The sequence below is a fragment of the Lynx rufus genome, unplaced genomic scaffold, assembly GCF_022079265.1.
Source record: "Lynx rufus isolate CCGP_SWC_20201006 ecotype Redwood Valley unplaced genomic scaffold, mLynRuf1.p SCAF_9, whole genome shotgun sequence".
In the NCBI taxonomy this organism is placed as follows: domain Eukaryota; kingdom Metazoa; phylum Chordata; class Mammalia; order Carnivora; family Felidae; genus Lynx; species Lynx rufus.
Window position 1 is genome coordinate 6303959 of NW_025814897.1, and position 22386 is coordinate 6326344.

The 22386-nt window shown below is 39.4% G+C and overlaps 1 protein-coding gene across 1 annotated transcript in view; it reads right to left on the reverse strand.

Annotated features, from left to right (window-relative positions):
- Positions 1-22113, reverse strand: part of ALKBH8 (alkB homolog 8, tRNA methyltransferase) — a 57560-nt gene extending 35447 nt beyond the window's left edge. Inside the window, exons 1-7 of the mRNA XM_047071377.1 lie at positions 21040-22113; positions 19097-19232; positions 16300-16537; positions 13372-13503; positions 12618-12713; positions 11198-11302; positions 10024-10094 (exon numbers count right to left, since the gene is read on the reverse strand). Of these exons, the coding sequence (XP_046927333.1) occupies positions 10024-10094; positions 11198-11302; positions 12618-12713; positions 13372-13503; positions 16300-16537; positions 19097-19225 (771 nt within the window). The 5' untranslated portion in view covers positions 19226-19232; positions 21040-22113. The remainder of the gene's footprint in view (positions 1-10023; positions 10095-11197; positions 11303-12617; positions 12714-13371; positions 13504-16299; positions 16538-19096; positions 19233-21039) is intronic.
- Between the last annotated feature and the right edge of the window lie 273 nt (positions 22114-22386).

Consider the following 22386-nt stretch of genomic DNA (forward strand, 5'->3'; position numbering starts at 1 on the left):
TAGGATCTAGCATCATCTATTCAATTTTTGTGTATGTGTGAGTTTTTAATTTTTAATCTAAATATTTTTTTAATTTTAATTTGTTAATTTCAATTTTTCTCGCTAATTCCTTTTCTCCATTCAAAATGACAAAACGAAAGAATTCACCCCAAAAGAAAGAGCACAAAGAAACGACAGCCAAGGATTTAACCAACACAGATATAAGCAAGATGTGTGAACCAGAATTTAGAATCACGATAATAAGAATACTAGCTGGAGTCAAAAATAGATTAGAATCCCTCTCTGCAGAGATAAAAGAAGAAAAAATAGCCAGAATGAAGTTAAATATGCTATAACTGAGCTGCAATCACGGTTGGATGCAGCGGCAGCACGGATGGACAAGGCAGAACAGAGAATCAGTGATATAGAGGACAAAATTTATAGAGAATAACGAAGCAGGAAAAAAGAGGGAGATTAAGGCAAAAGAGCACGATTTAAGAATTAGAGAAATCAGTGACTCCTTAAAAAGGAACATCAGAATCATAGGGGTCCCAGAAGAGGAAGAGAGAGAAATAGGGGTAGAAGGTTATGTGAGCAAATCATAGCAGAAAACTTTCCTAACCTGGGGAAAGACACAGACATCAAAATCCAGGACTCCCATTAGATTCAACAAAAACTGACCATCAACAAGGCAGGTCATAGTCAAACTCACAAAATACTCAGGCAAGGAGAGGATCCTGAAGGCAGCAAGGGAAAAATGTCCCTAACATACAAGAGAAGACAGATCAGGTTTGCAGCAGACCTATCCACAGAAACTTGGCAGGCCAGAAGGGAGTGGAGGGATACATTCAGTGTGCTGAATCAGAAAAATATGCAGCCAAGAATTCTTTATCCAGCAAGGCTGTCATTCAAAACAGAAGGAGAGATAAAAAGTTTCCCAGACAAACAAAAATTAAAGGAGTTTGTGACCACTAAACCAGCCCTGCAAGAAATTTTAAGGGGGACTCTCTGAGAGAAAAGATGAATATATATATATATATAATGAATATATATATATATATATATATATATATATATATATATATATATATATAATCAAAAGCAACAAAAGATTAGAAAGGACCAGAGAACACCACCAGAAACTCCAACTCTACAAGCATCATAATGACAATAAATTCATATCTTTCAGTATTCACTCTAAACGTCAATGGACTCAATGCTCCAATCAAAAGACATAGGGTAACAGAATGGTTAAAAGAACAAGATCTATCTATATGCTGTTTACAAGAGACCCACTTTAGACCTAAAGACACCTTCAGATTGAAAAGGGATGGAAAACCATCTATCATGCTAATGGTCAACAAAAGAAAGCTGGAGTAGCCATACTTATATCAGACAAGCTAGACTTTAAAATAAAGACTGTATCAAGGGATGCAGAAGGGCATTATATCATAATCAACGGGTCTATAGACCAAGAAGACCTGACAATTGTAAACATTTATGTGCCAAATGTGAGAGCACCCAAATATATAAATCAATGACTCACAAACATCAAGGAACTCATCGATAGTAATACCATCACAGTAGGAGACTTCAACACCCCACTCACTGCAATGGACAGATCATCTAATCAAAAAACCAACAAGGAAACAATGGCTTTGAATGACACACTGGACCAGATGGACGTAACATATATTCAGAACATTTCATCCTAAAGCAGCAGAATATACATTCTTCTCCAGTGCACATGAAACATTCTCCAGAATAGACCATATACTGGGACACAAATCAGCCCTAAGTAAGTACAAAAAGATCGAGATCATACCGTGCATATTTTCAGACCACAACGCTATGAAACAAGAAATCAACCACAAGAAAAAATTTGGAAAGGTAACAAATACTTGGAGACGGAAGAAAATCCTACTAAAGAATGAATGGACTAACCAAGCAGTTAAAGAGGAAAGCAGAAAGTATATGGAAGTCAATGAAAATGATAACACCACAACCCAAAACCTCTGGGACTCAGCAAAGGCAGTCATAAGAGGAAAGTATATAGCAATCCAGGCCTTCCTAAAGAAGGAAGAAAGATCTCAGATATACAACCTAATCTTACGCCTTAAGGAGCTGGAAAAAGAACAGCAAATAAAACCCAAAACAGGCAGAATACAGGAAATAATAAAGATTACAGCAGAAATTAATGCTATTGAAACCAAAAAGACAGTAGAACATATCAATGAAATGAGAAGCTGGTTCTTTGGAAGAATTAACAAAACTGATAAACCACTAGCCAGTTTGATCAAGAAGAAAAAGGAAAGGACCCAAATAAATAAAATCAAGAATGAAAGAGGAGAGATCACAACCAAAAAAACAGAAATAAAAACGATAATAAGAGAATATTATCGGGGCACCTGGGTGGCTCAGTCGGTTAAGTGTCCGACTGCCGTTCAAGTCATGATCTCGCTGTTTGTGGGTTCAAGCCCCACATCAGGCTCTGTGCTGACAGCACAGAGCCTGGAGCCTGCTTCGGATTCTGTGTCTCCCTCTCTCTCTGCCCCTCCCCCGCTCATGCTGTGTGTCTCTCTCTGTGTCAAAAATAAATGAACATCAAAAAAAAATTTTTTTTAAAGAATATTATGAGCAATTGTATGCCAATAAAATGGGTAATCTGAAAGAAATGGACAAATTCCTAGAAACATATATACTACCAAAACTGAAGCAGGAAGAAAAAGAAAACTTGAACAGACCCATAACCAGTAAGGAAATCGAATTAATAATCAAAAATCTGCCAAAAAACAAGAGTCCAGGGCTAGATGGCTTTCCAGGGGAATTCTACCAAACATTTAAGGAAGAGTTAACACCTATTCTCTTGAAGCTGTTCCAAAAAATAGAAATGGAAGGAAAACTTCCAAACTCTTTCTATGAAGCCAGCCTTACCTTGATTCCAAAACCAGACAGATACCCACTAAAAAGAACTATAGACCAATTTCCCTGATGAACATGGATGCAAAAATCCTCAACAAGGTATTAGTCAATGGGATCCAACAATACATTAAAAAAAATATTCACCACGACCAAGTGGGATTTATACCTGGGATGCAGGGCTGGTTCAATATCTGCAAAACAATTAACATGATGCATCACATCAATAAAAGAAAGGACAAGAACCATATGATCCTCTCAATAGATGCACAGGAAGCATTTGACAAAATACAGTATCCTTTCTTGATAAAAACCCTCAAGAGGGGTGCCTGGGTGGCTCAGTCAGTTAAGCGTCCGACTTCAGCTCAGGTCATGATCTCACAGTTTGTGAGTTCAAGCCCCGCGTCGGGCTCTGTGCTGACAGCCTGAAGCCTGGAGCCTGCTTCGGATTCTGTGTCTCCCTCTCTCTGCCCCTCCCCTGCTCATGCTCTGTCTCTCTCTGTCTCAAAATAAATAAAAAGCATTAAAAAAAATGTTTTTTTTAATAAATAAATAAAAATAAAAACCCTCAAGAAAGTAGGGATAGAAGGATCATACCTCGAGATCATAAAAGCCATATATGAACGACCCAACGCTAATATCATCCTCAATGGGGAAAAACTGAGAGCTTCCCCCTAAGGTCAGGAACAAGACAGGGATGTCCACTCTCGCCACTGTTATTCAACATAGTATTGGAAGTCTTAGCCTCTGCAATCGGACAACACAAAGAAATAAAAGGCATCCAAATCGGCCAGGAGGAGGACAAACTTTCACTCTTCGCAGATGACATGATACTCTATATGGAAAACCCAAAAGATTCCACCAAAAAACTGCTAGAACTGATTCATGAATTCAGCAAAGTTGCAGGGTATAAAATCAATGCACAGAAATCGGCTGCATTCCTATACACGAACAATGAAGCGACAGAAAGAGAAATCAAGGAATCGATTCCACTTACAGTTGCAGAAAAAACCCATAAAATACCTAGGAATAAATCTAACCAGAGAGGTGAAAAATCTATACACTGAAAACTATAGAAAGCTTATGAAAGAAATTGAAGAAGACACCAAAAAATGGAAAAAGATTCCATGCTCCTGGATAGGAAGAACAAATACTGTTAAAATGGCGATACTACCCAAAGCAATCTACACATTTAATGCAATCCCTATCAAAATAACACCAGCATTCTTCACAGAGCTAGAACAAACAATCCTAAAATTTGTATGGAACCAGAAAAGACCCCAAAGAGCCAAAGCAATCTTGAAAAAGAAAACCAAAGCAGGAAGCATCACAGTCCCAGACTTCAAGCTATACTACAAAGCCGTAATCATCAAGACAGTATGGTACTGGCACAAGAACAGACACTCAGATCAACGGAACAGAATAGAGAGCCCAGAAATGGACCCACAACTGTATGGCCAACTAATCTTTGACAAAGCAGGAAAGAATATTCAATGGAATAAAGACAGTCTCTTCAGGAAGTGGTGCTGGGAACACTGGACAGCGACATGCAGAAGAATGAACCTGGACCACTTTCTTATACCATACACAAAAATAAACTCAAAATGGATGAAAGACCTAAATGTAAGACAGAAAGCCATCGGGCGCGCCTGGGTGGCTCAGTCAGTTGAGCCTCCGACTTCGGCTCAGGTCGTGATCTCGCTGTCCGTGAGTTCGAGCCCTGCGTCGGGCTCTGTGCTGACAGCTCAGAGCCTGGAACCTGTTTCGGATTCTGTGTCTCCCTCTCTCTCTGTCCCTCCCCCACTCATGCTCTGTCTCTCTCTGTCAATAATAAATAAACATTAAATATTAAAAAAAAAAAAAAAAAGACAGAAAGCCATCAAAATCCTCGCGGAAAAAGCAGGAAAAAATCTCTTAGATCTTGCCCGCAGCAACTTCTTACTCAACACATCTCCGGAGGCAAGGGAAACAAAAGCAAAAATGAACTACTGGGACCTCATCAAAATAAAAAACTTCTGCAAAGCAAAGGAAACAATCAGAAAGACTAAAAGGCAACTGACAGAATGGGAGAAGATATTTGCAAATGACATATCAGATAAAGGGTTAGTATCCAAAATCTATAAAGAACTTATCAAACTCAACACCCAAAAAACAAATAATCCCGTGAAGAAATGGGCAAAAGACATGAATAGACGCTTCTCCAAAGAAGACATCCAGATGGCCAACCGACACAAGAAAAAATGCTCCACAACACTCATCACCAGGGAAATACAAATCAAAACCACAATGAGATACCACCTTACACCTGTCAGAATGGCTAACATGAACAACTGAGGCAACAACAGATGTTGGCCAGGATGCGGAGAAAGAGGATCTCTTTTGCATTGTTGGTGGCAGTGCAAGCTGGTGCAGACACTCTGGAAAACAGTATGGAGGTTCCTGAAAAAACTAAAAATAGAACTACCCTACGACCCAGCAATTGCACTACTAGGCATTTATCCAAGGGATACAGGTGTGCTCTTTCGAAGGGACACGTGCACCCCCATGTTTATAGCAGCACTATCGACAATAGCCAAAGTATGGAAAGAGCCCAGATGTCCATCGATGGAGGAGTGGATAAAGAAAATGTGGTATATATGTACAATGGAGTAGTACCCGGCAATCAAAAAGAATGAAATCTTGCCATCTGCAACTACGTGGATGGAACTGGAGGGTATTATGCTAAGTGAAATTAGTCCATCAGAAAAAGACAAATATCAGATGACTTCACTCATATGAGGCCTTTAAGAGACAAAACAGATGAACATAAAGGAAGGGAAACAAAAATAATATAAAAACAGGGAGGAGGACAAAACAGAAGAGACTCATAAATATGGAGAACAAACAGAAGGTTACTAGAAGGGTTGTGGGAGGGGGGATGGCCTAAATGAGTGAGGGGCACTAAGGAATCTACTCTTGAAATCATTGTTGCACTACATGCTAACTAATTTGGATGTAAAGTTTAAAAAATAAAAAACAAAATTTAAAAAAATAAAAATAAAACCTCTTTTAAGAGGTTATCTATTTGACCAACCAACCGGCTCCATTACTTCTAGAAAGTACACTCACGCCCTGAGTGTCTGCTGATCCTCGGCCACTCTCCAACACGCTCTCGGACCTCTACTCTCACCGGCTGGGCTGTACCTGAGCAAGTGAAGCACTCTGTGCCATCCACAAATGTTCTGCGGTTACTCGATTTAATCATCTGTTATGCAAACCGATGAAACTGACTTAAGAGAAGATAGGTTTTTTTCTCTATAAATCAGGTTGAATGCTGTTGAAAGACTCAGTAGAAGTGGGCAAAATAATAAACGTTGTAACAGATGTGACAGTTCAATAATAAAACCTTAGAAATAAAAACATCAAAACCTAAAACCTTAAAAAAACCTAAAACCTATGGAAGGTTCCATAGATGTCTTTAAGCTTTTGCTTCACTTTAAAGGAATGAAAACTGTAAAGACAAGGCAGACCGTGGACTCTCACAGAAAGGACCTACATCAAAATACTGGTGAGTAAATTTATATGTGAGGTAAAACAAAACGTTTACAATACATATGTATCTTTACTAATATTATCCCCAAATCAGTGACTTCTCAATAAGAAGCCAACCAGTGGATCCAACTACGTCTCCTAAAATTGACTCTATTGTAGTTTTCTGCACTCAACTGATAAATTTTATTCTAGTTCTACATACCTGGAGTGACAATAATGCTGCTATCTTGCTACAAAGCAAATGTACGAATTCTACCTGAAAAGATCCAAGAATCGGTACTTAGAAGACCTCGAATACAACAAAATATTCTATTTTATGATGTCGCACCACGAAACAGACTCTGTTAGCAGATTACTGGCCAAAATAGACATATCTCTTTGCCATTATCCTTACTGTTAGGGCATGAATATTACTGCATATAAAGGAGATAAAGAGTACACTTTAAAAACTGTCAGCAGACCCTCATTTGCCCAACTGACACAAAAGGGAATTTTGGCTCCCAAGAGACCTTGTAAGATGAGAAAATTACACAAATATAGGAATCTTCCGAACACAAGTTTGAGAAAATACTTAAGTGAAAACAGAATTTGATTATAAAAATGAACATGACCAAGTAAGGGAAAGCATTTATTTCTGGCCCACAAACAAGCAGACCTACTCATCCACAGAAGTTCTGAATGTTACGGACACACTGGATAAAAAGAAAAATGAAGATGTGGCCCAATGCCATGTTGACTGTACTATAACGAAAATAACTGTCCAGGGCGCCTGGGTGGCTCAGTCGGTTGAGCGTCCGACTTTGGCTCAGGTCATGCTCTCACAGTCCGTGGGTTTGAGCCCTTCATCGGGCTGTGCTGACAGCTCAGAGCCTGGAGCGTGCTTTAGATTCTGTCTCTCTCCGTCTCTCTCTCTGCCCCTCCCCTGCTCACATGTGCTCTCTCTCCCTCTCTCTCCCCCTCTCTCAAAATAAATAAATAAACTTTGAAAAAAATGTTAAAATTTTTTAAAATAAGATAAAAATCTTAAAAGAAAAAAAGAAACCAATATGAAAAAATTTACGGATAAACCAACTTCTTATAAAATTAGTACTTCTCTAAATATCTCTGTGTTTAATTCCAGCAGCGATCTGTGCCCACTGTGGTAACCGTCTGGACAGTCTTTCCATGAATCTTGATGTGATACATACGGACTTTGCAGCGTGACAGAAGGTAACCAGACTTGGTATGGCTGATCAGTTTGTAATATATGTAAATATCTAATCATTACATCACACCTGAACTCAATATAATATTGTAAGTCAATTATACTCAAAAAAATTAGGAGTTCTCAGAAATTTTCTAGGAAAAGCAAGCAAGTCAAGAGCTAAATATAATCTCAAAGATTTTGGGCAAGGAGAAACAAACAAAACAAACACTAAAAAAAAAAAAAAAGGTTATGCTGACAAATTATTACTGGGATAGACACTGTAATACATTTCTTACAACAATTAAGGATGTCAAGGCTGAGAACATAGAGAAAAAAAGGACAGAAGTCTGGGAGCCAGTTCCAGTCGGGGGTAAAGAACCAGCAATTGCACAGTAGGAAAAAGCAAACAGCACACGGCCCAGGTGTGACAGTGGGTAAATTCAAGAGGAAAAGCTGAGGTCACTTTTCTGGTGACCACTGGAAATCTTATTTTGAGGCCATGGGAATGTAACCTTCCTTTTGATACACCTTCCCGGAAGGAGCCCCAGAAGTAGCTCCCCCTTAGTAAGATGTCTCTACATGTACCCAGTGCTCAGAGTTAGAACGCAGTCCGCATACGCTAGCCCCCAATCCTTCAGCCAGGCAAGAGCTGATGTTAATGCCATTTTTCATATGAGACAAAGGGCTCCAAATACAGTCAACTTTTTAAATAGCATGACAAACTTACCTGCCGAGTGAATATTTTTCCCCAAGTTAGAAACATTCTCTACCCCTCAAAAACTCATTTACAAGAAACTCTGCTGTTCTTGTCATAATGTATAACATGGATGTTTTCCTGCTCTTACCAGGCCAGCTGTAACCAAGATCCCCACCATGCAAACTGGCAGCTAACAGTTATGTGCCTTCAGAGACACCAAGTGGAGACAACAATTACAGCAGATTATCGGTGCAGGTAAGGGGCACGTCGTCCCTTCTCTACAACTTTTGGCTGTGGGGGGACACTTAGTTCCCAGTCCTCCTATTTCCCCAGGAGGGGAGGGAATGTCCCCTGGAGTGAAAGTACAGAACATAGCAGGCTTTCCTCCCCACCCCACTCCCACCCCTAACTTCCCAGGAGAGAAGGCCTGGCTTCCACTGAGTGGCTCGCCTGGGGTCATGCATCTGGCTGAGCTCTTTCCTCTCTCTTTCAGATCTAGCTGGCTTGCAGAACCTAATATATGCTCCTCCAAGTCCTGTTTTAGGGGAAGTCTCTGCCTCTATGAGGACGGTGTCCAGCCATCTGGCTGTGCCAGGGACAAGGACGACGTGTCTCTTAACTCAAAGGGGAAGTATTAACACGAACACGGCTACAGATCTAGGACAGTCTGATCTCCAGTTATGTCTCCTTTCTCAGTTCAGTACACAGTTGACAGGAAAGGACAAAGATGTTCTTTACTGATCCCCTAGAGCCATAAGCCAGTATTAAGAAGATAAAAATAAGCTAGACAAAGAAGACCTTTTTCTTTTTCCTACCCATCTTCATTACTTTTTAAAGCATTTAACAAAAAATCCACACATGTAGCTGATACAATGGTTCCGTCTCATCAAATGACACCAGCTTGCTTGTCCCAGAATCAACATGATCACACGAGTTCAGCATGGGTTAACAAGCCAAAGCACTTGGGGCACCTGGGTGGCTCAGTCAGTTAAGTGTCTGACTCTTGGTTTTGGCCCAGGTCATGATCTCACAGTTCATGAGTTCCAGCCCCGCATCAGGCTCTGTGCTGACAGCCTGGAGCCTGCTTGGGATTCTCGCTCACACACTCTCTCTCTCTCTCTCTCTCAAAATAAATATCCTTTAAAACAAACAAACAAACAAACAAACCCCCTAGTCAATAGTATCGGCCCTCAGCAACAAGATTAGATTTTGAGGCAACCTCTAGTTAGATCAGATGACCTCATATGTTAAGGGTTCTTCTGGACTTAAAGTTCTGATTTTTAACTAAAACTCTATCTGCAGTTTGCAACCATCAGTAGAAATCACACTTTTCACATCTTCTTTAGTAGTTCAAGTAAAGTGCAGCGATACGAACAAGTCAATGAATACACATGAGCCACTTGTTCTTTATCTGTAAAAATGAGGATATTACCGTGTACTGCTCAGGTGTCGTGAAGAGACCAAATCACTTAATATATGTGAAAAAGCATCAAAATTCTGGACACGCACATTTCTGTTTTGTTTCCTTTCTGCGTGGCCGGCAGCTACCGCCTTCCGCCACTAGATGGCAGTGCTGCATGGGTAAGGCCAGTCTGGATTGTAGTCAAGGGCTTCAGGTGAAATGTGTGAAAAATCAAATTACAGGGGTTTTCCTGGCATCCCATAAGGTAATAGAGTTGTAGATAGCTAATAAAAATGTGTGAACGTTTACCTCTGACCCCAGACTGAGAGAAACAATCTCATCCTCAAAAGCAGAATGTGTGTCAATATGAGCAGGAATTCCTGGGACAGAAAATAAAATAACATGTCACTTCATTTTTCCTTTTAGCAGATTTAAGATGACTCTAAATACAGCCTCTCATTACTATGGTTGAGAACACTGTGTGATAATCGGGAGTGGAGGATAATTTTAGTTATAAGGAAACATTTAGGGTGAATGTGACTAAACAAAATCAAACTAAATCTCAACTAAAAATATCTTAACTTCATGATGAAGTGCCACTGGCACTCAATTTTGAAACCAAAACGTGAGAGTCACTGCTGACCTAGGACAATGACCCGGTCCCAGCCCGAGAGAAAGGTGTGAAAGATAAATACCAAAGTCACGTTCTCCTTGAACACTGGATCCCCAAGTACACGCAGGGCAAAAGCGACAGCCAGGTGTGAGGACCAAGCCTATCAATAATTAACATGCGGCTTCCACTACCCATTTCTCATCTATGTTAACTGAGTATTTCCTAGAAAAAGGAACTTTGCCACATGGTATGAGTACATAAAACAAGTAAGATGTACCCGTCCTCAAGGAACATACAGACCAAGAACACTGATAGGTAAACAGGCAATTATAATACATTGTGATAAAAGCAGGAAAAAAAACAAAACCCCACAATGTCTGACGTTAGTCAGATCCTTAAGGCCATTTCGTTACTACAAACATCAAATGAAGATGCTAATAAATGCAAAAAAATCAGGACCCTAAAGATTTTTTCACTGATGTACCATCCTAGAATTGTCTTCACCTTCTGAGGGGAAAGAAGAGAGAGACCAGGTATCTGTAAATTATTTGGATCCTCTATCACACTTGTCTCCTATGTCCTTAAAACAATCTCCCCTCTCTCTAAATGAAACGTAGAGAAGTGAGTGAACAAAAAAAGAAATCACAAAAAAAAAAAAAAATCACACAGCAACTATGTCAGCCTGCTTACCTACACTTTGAGAAGCAAGTTCCTCAAGGGATTAACGTTTGCCTTACATGTAACAAACACAAGCAAATTACCGTGAAGAGATAGTTCAAGATAAAAAATAATATCATTGATTTTAGGGAGTTGCATACTCTACTTCGTTATGAAATATGTGGTTGGAGTATTAAAAGAAGAAGCACTCACCATGTCCAGGTTCATACTGGTTTACAGTCAACTGATCGGGTTTGTGTTTAATGTAACCTTCTTTCAACCATTTCTCCAAAATGCCATCACAAATGTCAGGAAGACCTGATGTCGGTAATCATAAAGGTGAAACATATTAAAATATTTACTTTACATGTTTTACTCAAGAATAAAGTCACTGTGAGAAAAATCACACAGCTTTTAATTTCGCAGTCAGATCCAAATGCAGCAATAAACCCATAACGCAAAACAAAATAAAAACAAAACCTTCTTGAGAAGCTTCTGAAGTTATTTTATTGATTTTAATCAATCAAGTATCCAAAAGAACACTTGTGCTAACAATTTTGGTATTTTGTAAAACAGCAATAAGATTATAAAAGTTACTATTATATACTAGAAATTAGCCTGACCGCTCTTTTTAAATTATTTTAATTATTTTAAATTAAATTTAAATTTAACTTAGTTATTCCAAGTCATTTCCCTTTAGAAAAACACAGTTTTCAGGGCACCTGGCTGGCTCAGCTGATAAGATCATGAGACTCTTGATCTCTGGGTTGTGAGTTCAAGCCCCATGTTAGGTATAGAGATTACTTTAAAAAATAAAATATTTAAAAAATAAAAACAAAACACAGCTTTCAAAGTAGAACCAACTTACTTTCACCGGAGTCAAAAATAACAGAAAGTTAAAAGTTTTACAGCATCCAATGTTGGCGTGGCGGGTGGGAGAGGAGGTACACGCTTGGTAAGAATATGTCGACACAGCTGCTTTAGGGGGCAATTTTTCAGTGTCTACTAACATTTTTAAATGAACACAACCTTGATCTAACTATTCTACTTCTCCTGGCTTACTGCATGACAGGCGGGCACAAAGACACTCACAGCAGCACTATTTATAACAGCTAACAACTAGAAACAACCTAAATGTCTACCAACAGGGAACTAACTGAATAAGCTACCGCTAAACACTGAATAAAATTAAAAAGCTGTATTAGATCTCCCAGACATTTAACGAAGGGAAAAGAACAAGCAGAAGGATACACGTAATATGTGAACATACTACATATAACCACAACATAGTGAGTATGACATACTAACAACTATCTACCTTTACAGGTGTCCCTGGTGGGATGTAAACTCATTTGTTACAGGACTGGAATAAAACGTACTAGCCGGTTAACAGTACTACTTCTGAGAAGTATGCGAATAAGGATGGTGTTCAAGAGGGACTTCAGCCTTGGCTATATGTATCCAGTTTTGATAACAAAACTGCACTACGTATGTAATTTAAATGTTTTAAATTTAACCAGTTATCTCACCAGTTTACTTAGAAATGACAAATGAAACATACTATGACATCCTTCCAATAGATTAAATCTTTCTTTTCTGACTCAGCATTTGTCACCGATTCACAATTACTTACCCCCAGGTAATGGCTTGCCTCTATCCACATTGTTGTTTTCATAGTGGAATTCATAACCAAAGTGCTTTACTCTTCTGTGCTTTAAAGATTTTTGAACTATACGAAGAGAAGAAAATAAACTACTTGAGAGAAAAAGAATTGCATTTCTTTGTATATTCGAGGTCAAAATTGTGAGTAAAGATTCCCTTAGTAATAGTAATTTTTGCTAACTGCTAAATTACTGTCGTTAATAAAATTAACCACTCTACCTCATCTCTGCTACATTTTCAGTCTAAAATTGTGACAATCCCTTTTTTCACTCCAGTCAACTTTAAAGAGTTAAACACAAACACTGCCAATCATAAGACCATTAAAGATCCGGAAAGAGTCAGGGTAACTAATTTGCAAGACTCTCCAGGAGGCTCTTACTGCATTGTGAACTGGTGATTCCTCACAGGAAATGTGCCTTGGAGGGGAGAGGATCAACTAAGATAATACATGTGAAAGGGCTTATCTGTGTTAGCTCTACAAAAGTTAGCTAATAAATATTAATTAGTTTGGAGCTTAAAATTGATAGTTATATAAATGTCATTTATGATTAATGCTCCTAAGAATTATTGGTATGACTTGCCTAATATTAGATCTAGGCTACTTCCAATAATTTTGAGGAAATATTAGAAGTTTTAATAAAGCAAAGGAGGAGGAGGAAAGAAGGAGCAGTAACGTGGTATTTTGCAGAGACACTTAAATAACACATTTAAAAAGTTTTACTTACCATTTTGATTGCCTGTATCTTCTGTCCAGTTAATACTTTCCAAAAGCATTTTCTCATCCTCAGAAGAAATAATTTCTTCTACTACCATGAGGCCTGGAGGTAAGGCCTGAAGCCCCAACTCTTTCCATTGTGCTGTGGGAAACCAAATTAAAACAGTCACATACAAGACTTACAGTTTCTAAATACAAATAATTCTGTCCATAGCCATTTATGAGATCCCAAAATTCCCAATCCTTATATTCATAAATAAGAACACTAGAGGCACATGACATAGGAAAATATAAAAATAAAGACCAAGATAAAAATCATGGTACATTTTATCCACTACAGTTACCAACAGCAAATAAAACAATATTTACTTCAATATTATTTGAACACAATTGAGTTTTTTTTTTAATTTTTTTTTAACATTTATTTATTTTTGAGAGACAGAGCATGAGCAGGGGAGGGACAGAGAGAGAGGGAGACACAGAAACCGAAGCAGGTTCCAGGCTGTGAGCTGTCAGCACAGAGCCCCACGCGGAGCTCTAACTCACAAACCACAAATTCATGAGCGAAGTCAGATGCTTAACCAACTGAGCCACCCAGGCATCCCATGACTGAGCTTTTTAAATCTCACTAGGAAACAAGGTTTTTCATAATATCTACAATATGCTCCTCTATTTAAAAGCTAGATTGTCTGTAAATATTGAAAACACAAATTTAAATGCTCATTTTGGCCCTTAGGTTGTCAAGTAACAGAAAAAGGTAAAACAACAAAAAACTTATTCTAAAGAAATAAAAATATCATTGTAGAATTGATGCATTAAGGAATTATTTGGTATATATTAAAATAATTTAAATCCTTGTGTCCTTAAAGTTTAAGACAGATGCAACTGTGAAAGAAAAAAAAAAAGATAGAATTTATGATTAAAGGGAACAGTGCAATTCACATTTATCATTAGGGATCTCATTGTTCATGTTAAACGTGATTTCTAAAGCCTTTCTGCTGAAGAGTTTTCATCTTTGAATCATGTAATAAAAAAATTCACAACAATAATAATATAAATGTCTACTAGATTTTATTACTATTTCAGAAATACAAATAGTGAATAACCTGATAAATATTTACCAAAGTGTTTAACGTATGCCAGGCATTATATTATTTGTTTAAATTATGTAAGAAACACTTGGGGAAAATTCCTTAAAGATAGGCAATTTATAGTATAAGAAATTCATACTTAGTTTTCTAAAAATAGATTTAAAAAAAGATTAAAAATACCCCTTGTATTTGTTACTCAGTGGCTCTCTGGTGGTGATTATCAGAACATCTGTGACACAACTCTATTGTCTATTCATTTCTACCAAGAATTATCTCCAAGGTGGGGGCACCTGGGTGGCTCATTCGGTTAAGTGCCCAACTCTTCATTTGGGTTCAGGTCATGATCTCACAGTTCACGAGTTCAAGCCCCACATCAGGCTCTCCGCTGACAGCATGTAGCCTGCTTGGCATTCTCTCTCTCCTCTCCCCCTCTGCCCCTCTCCTGCTCATACTCTCTCAAAATAAACAAACTTAAAAAAAAATGTTTTAAAAAGAATTTTTTCCAAGGTTATAAACATGATAACAACAGTCTTGAAAGTACATCTGTATCTAACACGGGATTTCAAATAAAGAACACTCTAGAACTCACTTTGGGCAATTTCTTACAGGGTGTTCAACATACTGACTAGGAGAAAACCCAAAGACAGTATTTTCTAATTAAAACTTACTCCCAAACCATTCAGTTTTCAAAAGCCAATCATAAACACATACTAGATATGTTTTTTTTTTAATCTGCGAAGCTTAAGCCAGATTTTAAATTAAACACATACAGATACTGAAAATTATAACACCTAGAATAGATCTTCAAAAAGTTTTAAAAAGTTTCCTTTGAGTCTTACTTTACCAACACATAAATTTGGTCAGATTATGCTCACCTACCAGTCCCCAGGATACCTGAACAAAACATGACATTGTCTGAAGAGGTGACAAGTTAGGGGCACATGGGTGGCTCAATAACGTAAGTGTCCAATTCTTGGTTTCAGCTCAGGTCATGATCTCATGGTTCATGAGATCGAGCCCCACATCGGGCTCCTCGCTGCAGTGTGAAGCCTGCTTGGGATTCTCTCTCTCTCCGTCTCTCTCTGGCCCTCCCCTGCTTGTACTCTCTCCCTCTCTCAAAATAAATAAATAAACTTAAAAAAAAAAAAAAAGGTGGCAAGTGAATTTAACAGATCAGATGTCTAAGTCAAAGTTCATCTCATTTCCATGGGACAAGGGTGAAGAGACATAATAATCTCCCTAGCAGTTTTGTAAATCAGCCTATAAAGCTTTCATTTAAATTAGTTACCTTAAATAAAATTAAATTAAAAAATCAGTTCCTCAATCCCACAATCATGTTGGACAGTGCCACTATGAACGTCTGAACATTTGCATCATCACAGCGAGTTCTACTGGACGCTGCCACTATAAAGCTTTAGGGGTCTGGCGGCTAACGGGTAGCCTCCGTAAATGGAAGTCTGGCACACAGTCATCTGGATCACAATTAATTCTAAAGTGATAAACTGAAAGCTTCTGGGTAGATTGCAAAACTGGTAATCTGAATCCTCACCATTAAATTTTGAAAAACACAGCAGGATTCCAAAGTACGTGACATACACAATTCACACACTGTTGGGCTGGTAGGCCCAGCTCCTTAAAGGGAGGCTATGTCTAATTCACGTCCCTTCAGCTACTTACCCCATGCCTGGAACAAACTAGGTGCGTAAAGAGGGTTTGAAAAGAAAGAGGGGGCACTTAACTGATGTCCTGTTCGGCTTCACAAAAACCACACCTCCTCACTTAGGTATGAAAAGAAAACTCACCCAAAAGCAACAACTATGTTTTAAAAGATGCCCATATGCTAATACCTTTTTCCACAAAATTGAAGTACAGAATGATCTTTTGTCCTAAATCATCCACTATTTCTTTTCCGTTGAGGGTGACGTAGGCTTTCTTGGATTCTTCTGCAGTTTTGTAGCTCACAAACGAGTAGGGCTTGTTAGGAGGCATTAAGAGAGCATCTACTGGTCCACACTTCTCTAACACTGGGAGTAGCTGGTTCCTACTCACACCATTACCCAATCCACCATTGGCCACAACCAGGCTCTTTGAAACACACACACACACACACAAACAAAAACAAAAACAAAAAAACAGGAGCAATTAGTATCAACCCATTTATTTTCAAATAAGATTTGAAATTTTATTTTCAAATAAAAATAAGGCTATTTTTAAATTTCTACAAGATTTCTACAAGATTTCTACAAAGGTGTAATTAAGATGGAAAAAAAGGTCTCCTTATGGCGGTTATTTGGTTTTCTAATTTCATACACAGTATGTAAAACAATTTATTAAACACTGAGGATTAAAAAGTACACCTATGTGTAAATAATAGATGATTTGTAAATAGCCCTTTCAGCAAAATATTCCTTTTTTAATGGCCACACAAATTAAAATAACATTTATTACTGTTTATAAGTTTAACACAATGAAACAGAAAGGAGGTAGAGAAGGAATAAGAAGTTACATAATACTTTTTGCCAGACCTTACACCAGGGATGCTTTTACCGACTTAATCCTCGTTAACATAAGCTTCACAACAAGCCTACAAGGTGGTTAATGTTAACCCCGCTTCACAAAGGAAGAAATTGAAGAGATGAAAAACTAGGTTAAGATAGTGATTAGGGGGAGCTGTGTTTCCAACCTACTTCTGTCATTTTCCAGAATCCACACTTTTGACATAACCATGCTACAATGTCTACTAAAAACTGAAGTAAAGGTACTGACTCAAGGAAAAATCAACCACAGCTTCTACTGAACAGAAACAGGAAAATTTTCCTCTGTGTCTGAGTAATTCAGCCATTTTACAATTAAAACTTTTTCCTTAGTAAGCTTCATGATTCCTGCCTGTTATTTGCAGTCCTGCGTTAAACTTTATTTCAGGGATTTGCTTGAGGGGTGGGAGTGTGGGGGAGGGGAGAAGCTTCCTGTTTTTATTCTGATGCTTATGGCCCAGCACCTCTTATAATCACAGCACCCCTTAAAAAACATTCTTCTGGGGCGCCTGGGTGGCTCAGTCGGTTAAGCAACCAACTTTGGCTCAGGTCATGATCTCGCAGTCCGTGAGTTCGAGCCCTGCGTTGGGCCCTGTGCTGACAGCTCGGAGCCTGGAGCCTGCTTCAGATTCTGTGTCTCCCTCTCTCTCTGCCCCTCCCCTGCTTGCACTCTGTCTGTCTCCCAAAAATAAATAAATATTTAAAAAATAAAAATAAAAAATATTGTGGAGAAAAAATAAGCAAGCCCAAATAAGAACACATTTTGGAAGCCATAAATGTGGGATTAAAGCTTCTAGAAATCCTAAGAAAACAGATCTACCAGAAACAAGCCTCCAAGGCAGGAAAGAAACTTAACCCATTTCTTTCCTTACCACTTCTCTTCACGACCCCGGAAGGAAAAGAAAGCAAGTTGCACTTGGGAGGCGATGAGACGAGAGCAAGCCAGCTTCATCTTCTGAGCGTCCCACAGCCTCGGTGGCTCTTGGCACAAACAGTAAAGTGTGTGCAGGCAAACCACTTGTAATGTTATGTATTTTATCCTCTTTACAGGATTTTAGTTTAATTCTCTGAAGTCATTGATATGGTGCTTAATGAAATCTAAGTATGGGCCTTTTCCTCGCTCATTTAAATCCCCCTCAACAGAGCACTCATTTGTCAACCTTAACTCGTCACAGGACACAGCGTGATCATGACGTAAGGGAGAAGAACTGGTCCGAGAGTCAAGAAACCCAAGTTTTAATCCCAGCTTCATCTTCTCAAAGACATGTCTCTCTCCTGCTTTCAGTTACATGATGGCTGAGCTTCCTTCCTACTCTTTACAACCAGAAAAGATACTTGATATTCACATGGAATTTTAATGACTAGTAAGTACCATCACATACATGTTCCCTTTAGCATCTAACAATCCAACAGAATAAAAAGGATGCAGGAACAGGTCTTTACAAATGAAGAGAGCTGAGATCAGAGGCACTGCCCGTGTCCAAGTAAGCGGAGAAGCTAAGAGTTAAAGTAAGTTCTTCTTAACCCACAGTCCAAGACGTCTCATAGTCCCATATATACATGGATATGGATACGATTGAATTACGGTCATCGGAAAATGAAAAGGCTTTGTAAATAAGGTCTAATAAGTTAAAAATGTTTTATAGCATATGATCAAAATACTTTATAACAAAACTGAAGTCAGGCATAGAGGGGAGAAGACTGAATTAGGCTACAAAAGACCGAGCTCTAGTTTCCTGTTCAGCCACACTGTATCAAAGGATGCATCACAACCTCTCAGAACCTTAGTTTTCTCAACTATCATGTAAGAATTCTTAAGGAATTAAATATAATAATGAATGTAATGACACTCTGTAAACCATAAACAGTTATACAGTGTATATATACAGTGTATCATTAATATGCACCCATAATTCAACCAACACAATCAATGGAAATTCAAAGTACGTCCCCAAATCCAGGGTTAGCAGGTACTACCGTATGCACATTTGGTAGAGATGTATCACATGACTGAACAATCATAGCCACCTTCTCTGAGCAATTACTAATGAATATTACTGTAACAATAACATGGCAATACGTTTACATTCAAATCATAGTTTTAGGTCACCTGGGTGGCATACGATACAGTCTCAATGCCTTCATGTCTCAGCAAAGTATGTCTGGCTTTAATCTGTTTCCTTAAGAACTTCTTCTCAGTTTTATTCAGTTTGTAATTACTTTGATGGTTGCTGTCCATGGCAGTACTAAAAAAAAAAAAAAAAAAAAAAAAAGATACAAAATGTCAACCTTAAGAATCCCAAAGGGAATTCTAATGATGCTATTAGTATATTCTATAGTTTATAGATACTTCCATGTGACAATTTTTAAAAATGTTTACTTTACTTTTCACCAACCAAGAGAAGTGAAAACAAACAGATGCCTGGACAACAAAGAAATATTTAAGAAGGTAACAAAGAAGCAAGAACATCTAAGAGTATCTCTGGAGGTTCTACAAAACTTTCCAATGCTTTAGCTCTATTAAATGCACTCTATCACCCACAGGTATATATCCCCTTACTTATGAAGGCCTAGGTAAAATGTGCCACAGACAAATTTCACAAACGTAATGTTAGGAGAGAAGAAAAAAAAAAAAAAGAAACAAACGAAACAAAAAAATTCACAGAATATATAGTACGATTCTACTGACATACCTTCAAAATCCAAAAGTAAGCCACATATTGTTTAGAAATACATACATAGCAAAATGCAAGGAAAAGCAAAGAAATAATAAACAGAAAATGCAGGAGAAAAGTTATTCCTGCGGGGGAGGAGAGGAAGGTGATATAAAAGGCACATACAAAGCATCAAGGTCTTTCTTAAGTTACATGGAGGTTCAGGTATATTTTATTTTTAAGTAGTACATGTTATATAATTCTATAATTTTTAAATACAGACATAAGAACCCCTAGAACTGTGTTTGCCTTCTACTAAAATATGCCAGTCAGCAAGTCGTTACCGAGCACTTTCCCAAAAAGGCCTTCACACGACCCAAATCAGGACCCTACGTCATGCTTTATTACAGTAGCCTACTTATTTGAGTCACAGAATTTAACATAAGTTGTGATGATTCCTTTGTTGGCTTAATTCCCCCCTCAGGAGGTAAACCCCAAGAGAGCAGGTGCTCAAGGAAAATGTGTGGAAGGGATAAACGGATGATGATGGGCAAATACACACGTGCCTACGGATGGTCTCCGCGCGTGCAGCCCACAACTGTAACAGGCAGCTTACACGTAGCTGAGGAAAACACACAGACGCTAAGCAATGGAAGAATGACACATCTTTCTACAATTGGTAGCCGTACAGTCTTCAGATGTGCCGTGAATTAGAAGAAAAATAAGATTGACGTTAACTGGAAAAATCTGGGGGAACTTCAAATCAGAAGCCGACTTGAGCTGAGCGCTGAAGGACAGGAGGAACACAGAGCCATTCGGAAGGAGGGTATCGAGCGAGACAACAGAAGCTCAACACAGAATTGGATGCGTCTGGCAAAGACAGTGAGAGGTAGGCAAGATTTTAGAGCAGGGAATGCTGGCTGATCCGCTGATCCCACTCGTCACCCACTTGAAAGCCTCCAAAGTTAGCAAACAACATAAATGTAGGAAGTTAAATAAAATCATACTCCAAAACAGCTCACAAACAGCCCAAACTCTAATTAGCCATCTTTACGTCTAGAGAGAAAATGCTAAGTCAGCTGAAACAACAGCCAGGAAGGAGCTTACCTGGCACACAGAGTGCGCGTGAGAGAGGGAAGGCCGCGACAACAGGCGCGCTGCACAGCGCAATAGGGGAGGGGGAGGCAAGAGGACCTTCAATAATCCAGCCCACCAGGTGGAAACCGACAGGAGGATCGGGGTGGAGGAAGAAGAAAGGAAAGAAGAAGAAGAAAGGAAAGGAGGGAAGAAAGAAGAAAGGAAACAGGGACAGGGGAGGACACGGGGAAAGTTCTAGTACGATCAGGAGGGCCTGGTGACTCCCCAGACGTGAGGGAAAGAGGAAACACAGGCCACTCACTAACACGGCAGAGTCTCAGGCTAGTGATGGCACTCGGACACCGGGCTGACTCCAAACGTCAGAAGAAGGTCAGGACGAGACGGTAGTGGGTAGGATTTAGGACAGAACGTGTGTGAGGTCGTGGCGAGGTACGGAGTTGCGGTGCCTGGCTGGCGGGCGACAGTGTGAAGTGGCTAAAAGGAGAAGAAACCAGGTGAGAGAGAAAGCTTTTGGTGTCCTCAACAGACAGGCAGAGGACAGCTGAATGGGTATTTTTAAAACTGCACAAATTACAGTGATCTGTTTCCAGCATCTGGTCCCTTCCACTGGACTACGCGCTCTTTGAGGACCAGGATTACATGGCCTCCCCGGAGCCTCTGTCACTGCTAAGCGACAGTGTAACACAGTGTTCAGGGGTCCCGGTTGTCCACTCAAATCTCCGCTCTACCACTTATTAGCAGTATGATCCTGGGTGAGTTATTCATTTCTGTGCTTAGGCTCCCCACCTGTAAAATGGGGATAACAGTGCCTGTTCCTGGCACATAACTCCACCTAAACCCTGCACTAAAAAATCTGACCAAACTCTTCTATGGCTTCCAGCAGCATAAAGCCAGGATGTCCCCAGCACCCCCATTAAAAGCCTGCCTGAGAAAACTAAAAATGCTGCCAGGAAAGTGTGCCATTTGTCCCAGCAACACCTGTCAACAGACCCCTACCTCCCCTTCTTAAAGTATTTATTGAAAGGGAACTACAGTTGTGACTATGTATCTCTTGCTGCTCAGAAGTGTTGCTCTCAAGGACCTAAGAGCCATTCCTTTGGAATGTAGTCATCGGGAAGGATGGGGCCTCTGTCCCAGTCTCCACAGTAGGACAGAATCCTAACTTTGATAACTGCTAGCAGCAAACACGGCTGGCTGGTACTGCATTTGCACGGACCAATCCTTTGTAATTCTTCTCTGGCCCTACAGAGTCCCTGCTCTGCTCTCCCTTCCTGGTCTCCCTTTAAAACATCCGAATCATTTCTCACAAACTGGAACGGGGCTGAGCTCTTTCTCCTACTGTCAGTAGTGACTAATTAAAATCTGTTTTCACCACTTTTTTTAAAAATTTTTTTTTCAACGTTTTTTATTTATTTTTGGGACAGAGAGAGACAGAGCATGAACGGGGGAGGGGCAGAGAGAGAGGGAGACACAGAATCGGAAACAGGCTCCAGGCTCCGAGCCATCAGCCCAGAGCCCGACGCGGGGCTCGAACTCACGGACCGCGAGATCGTGACCTGGCTGAAGTCGGACGCTTCACCGACTGCGCCACCCAGGCGCCCCTATTTTTTTTTTATTTTTGAGAGAGAGAGAGAGAGAGAGCACACAA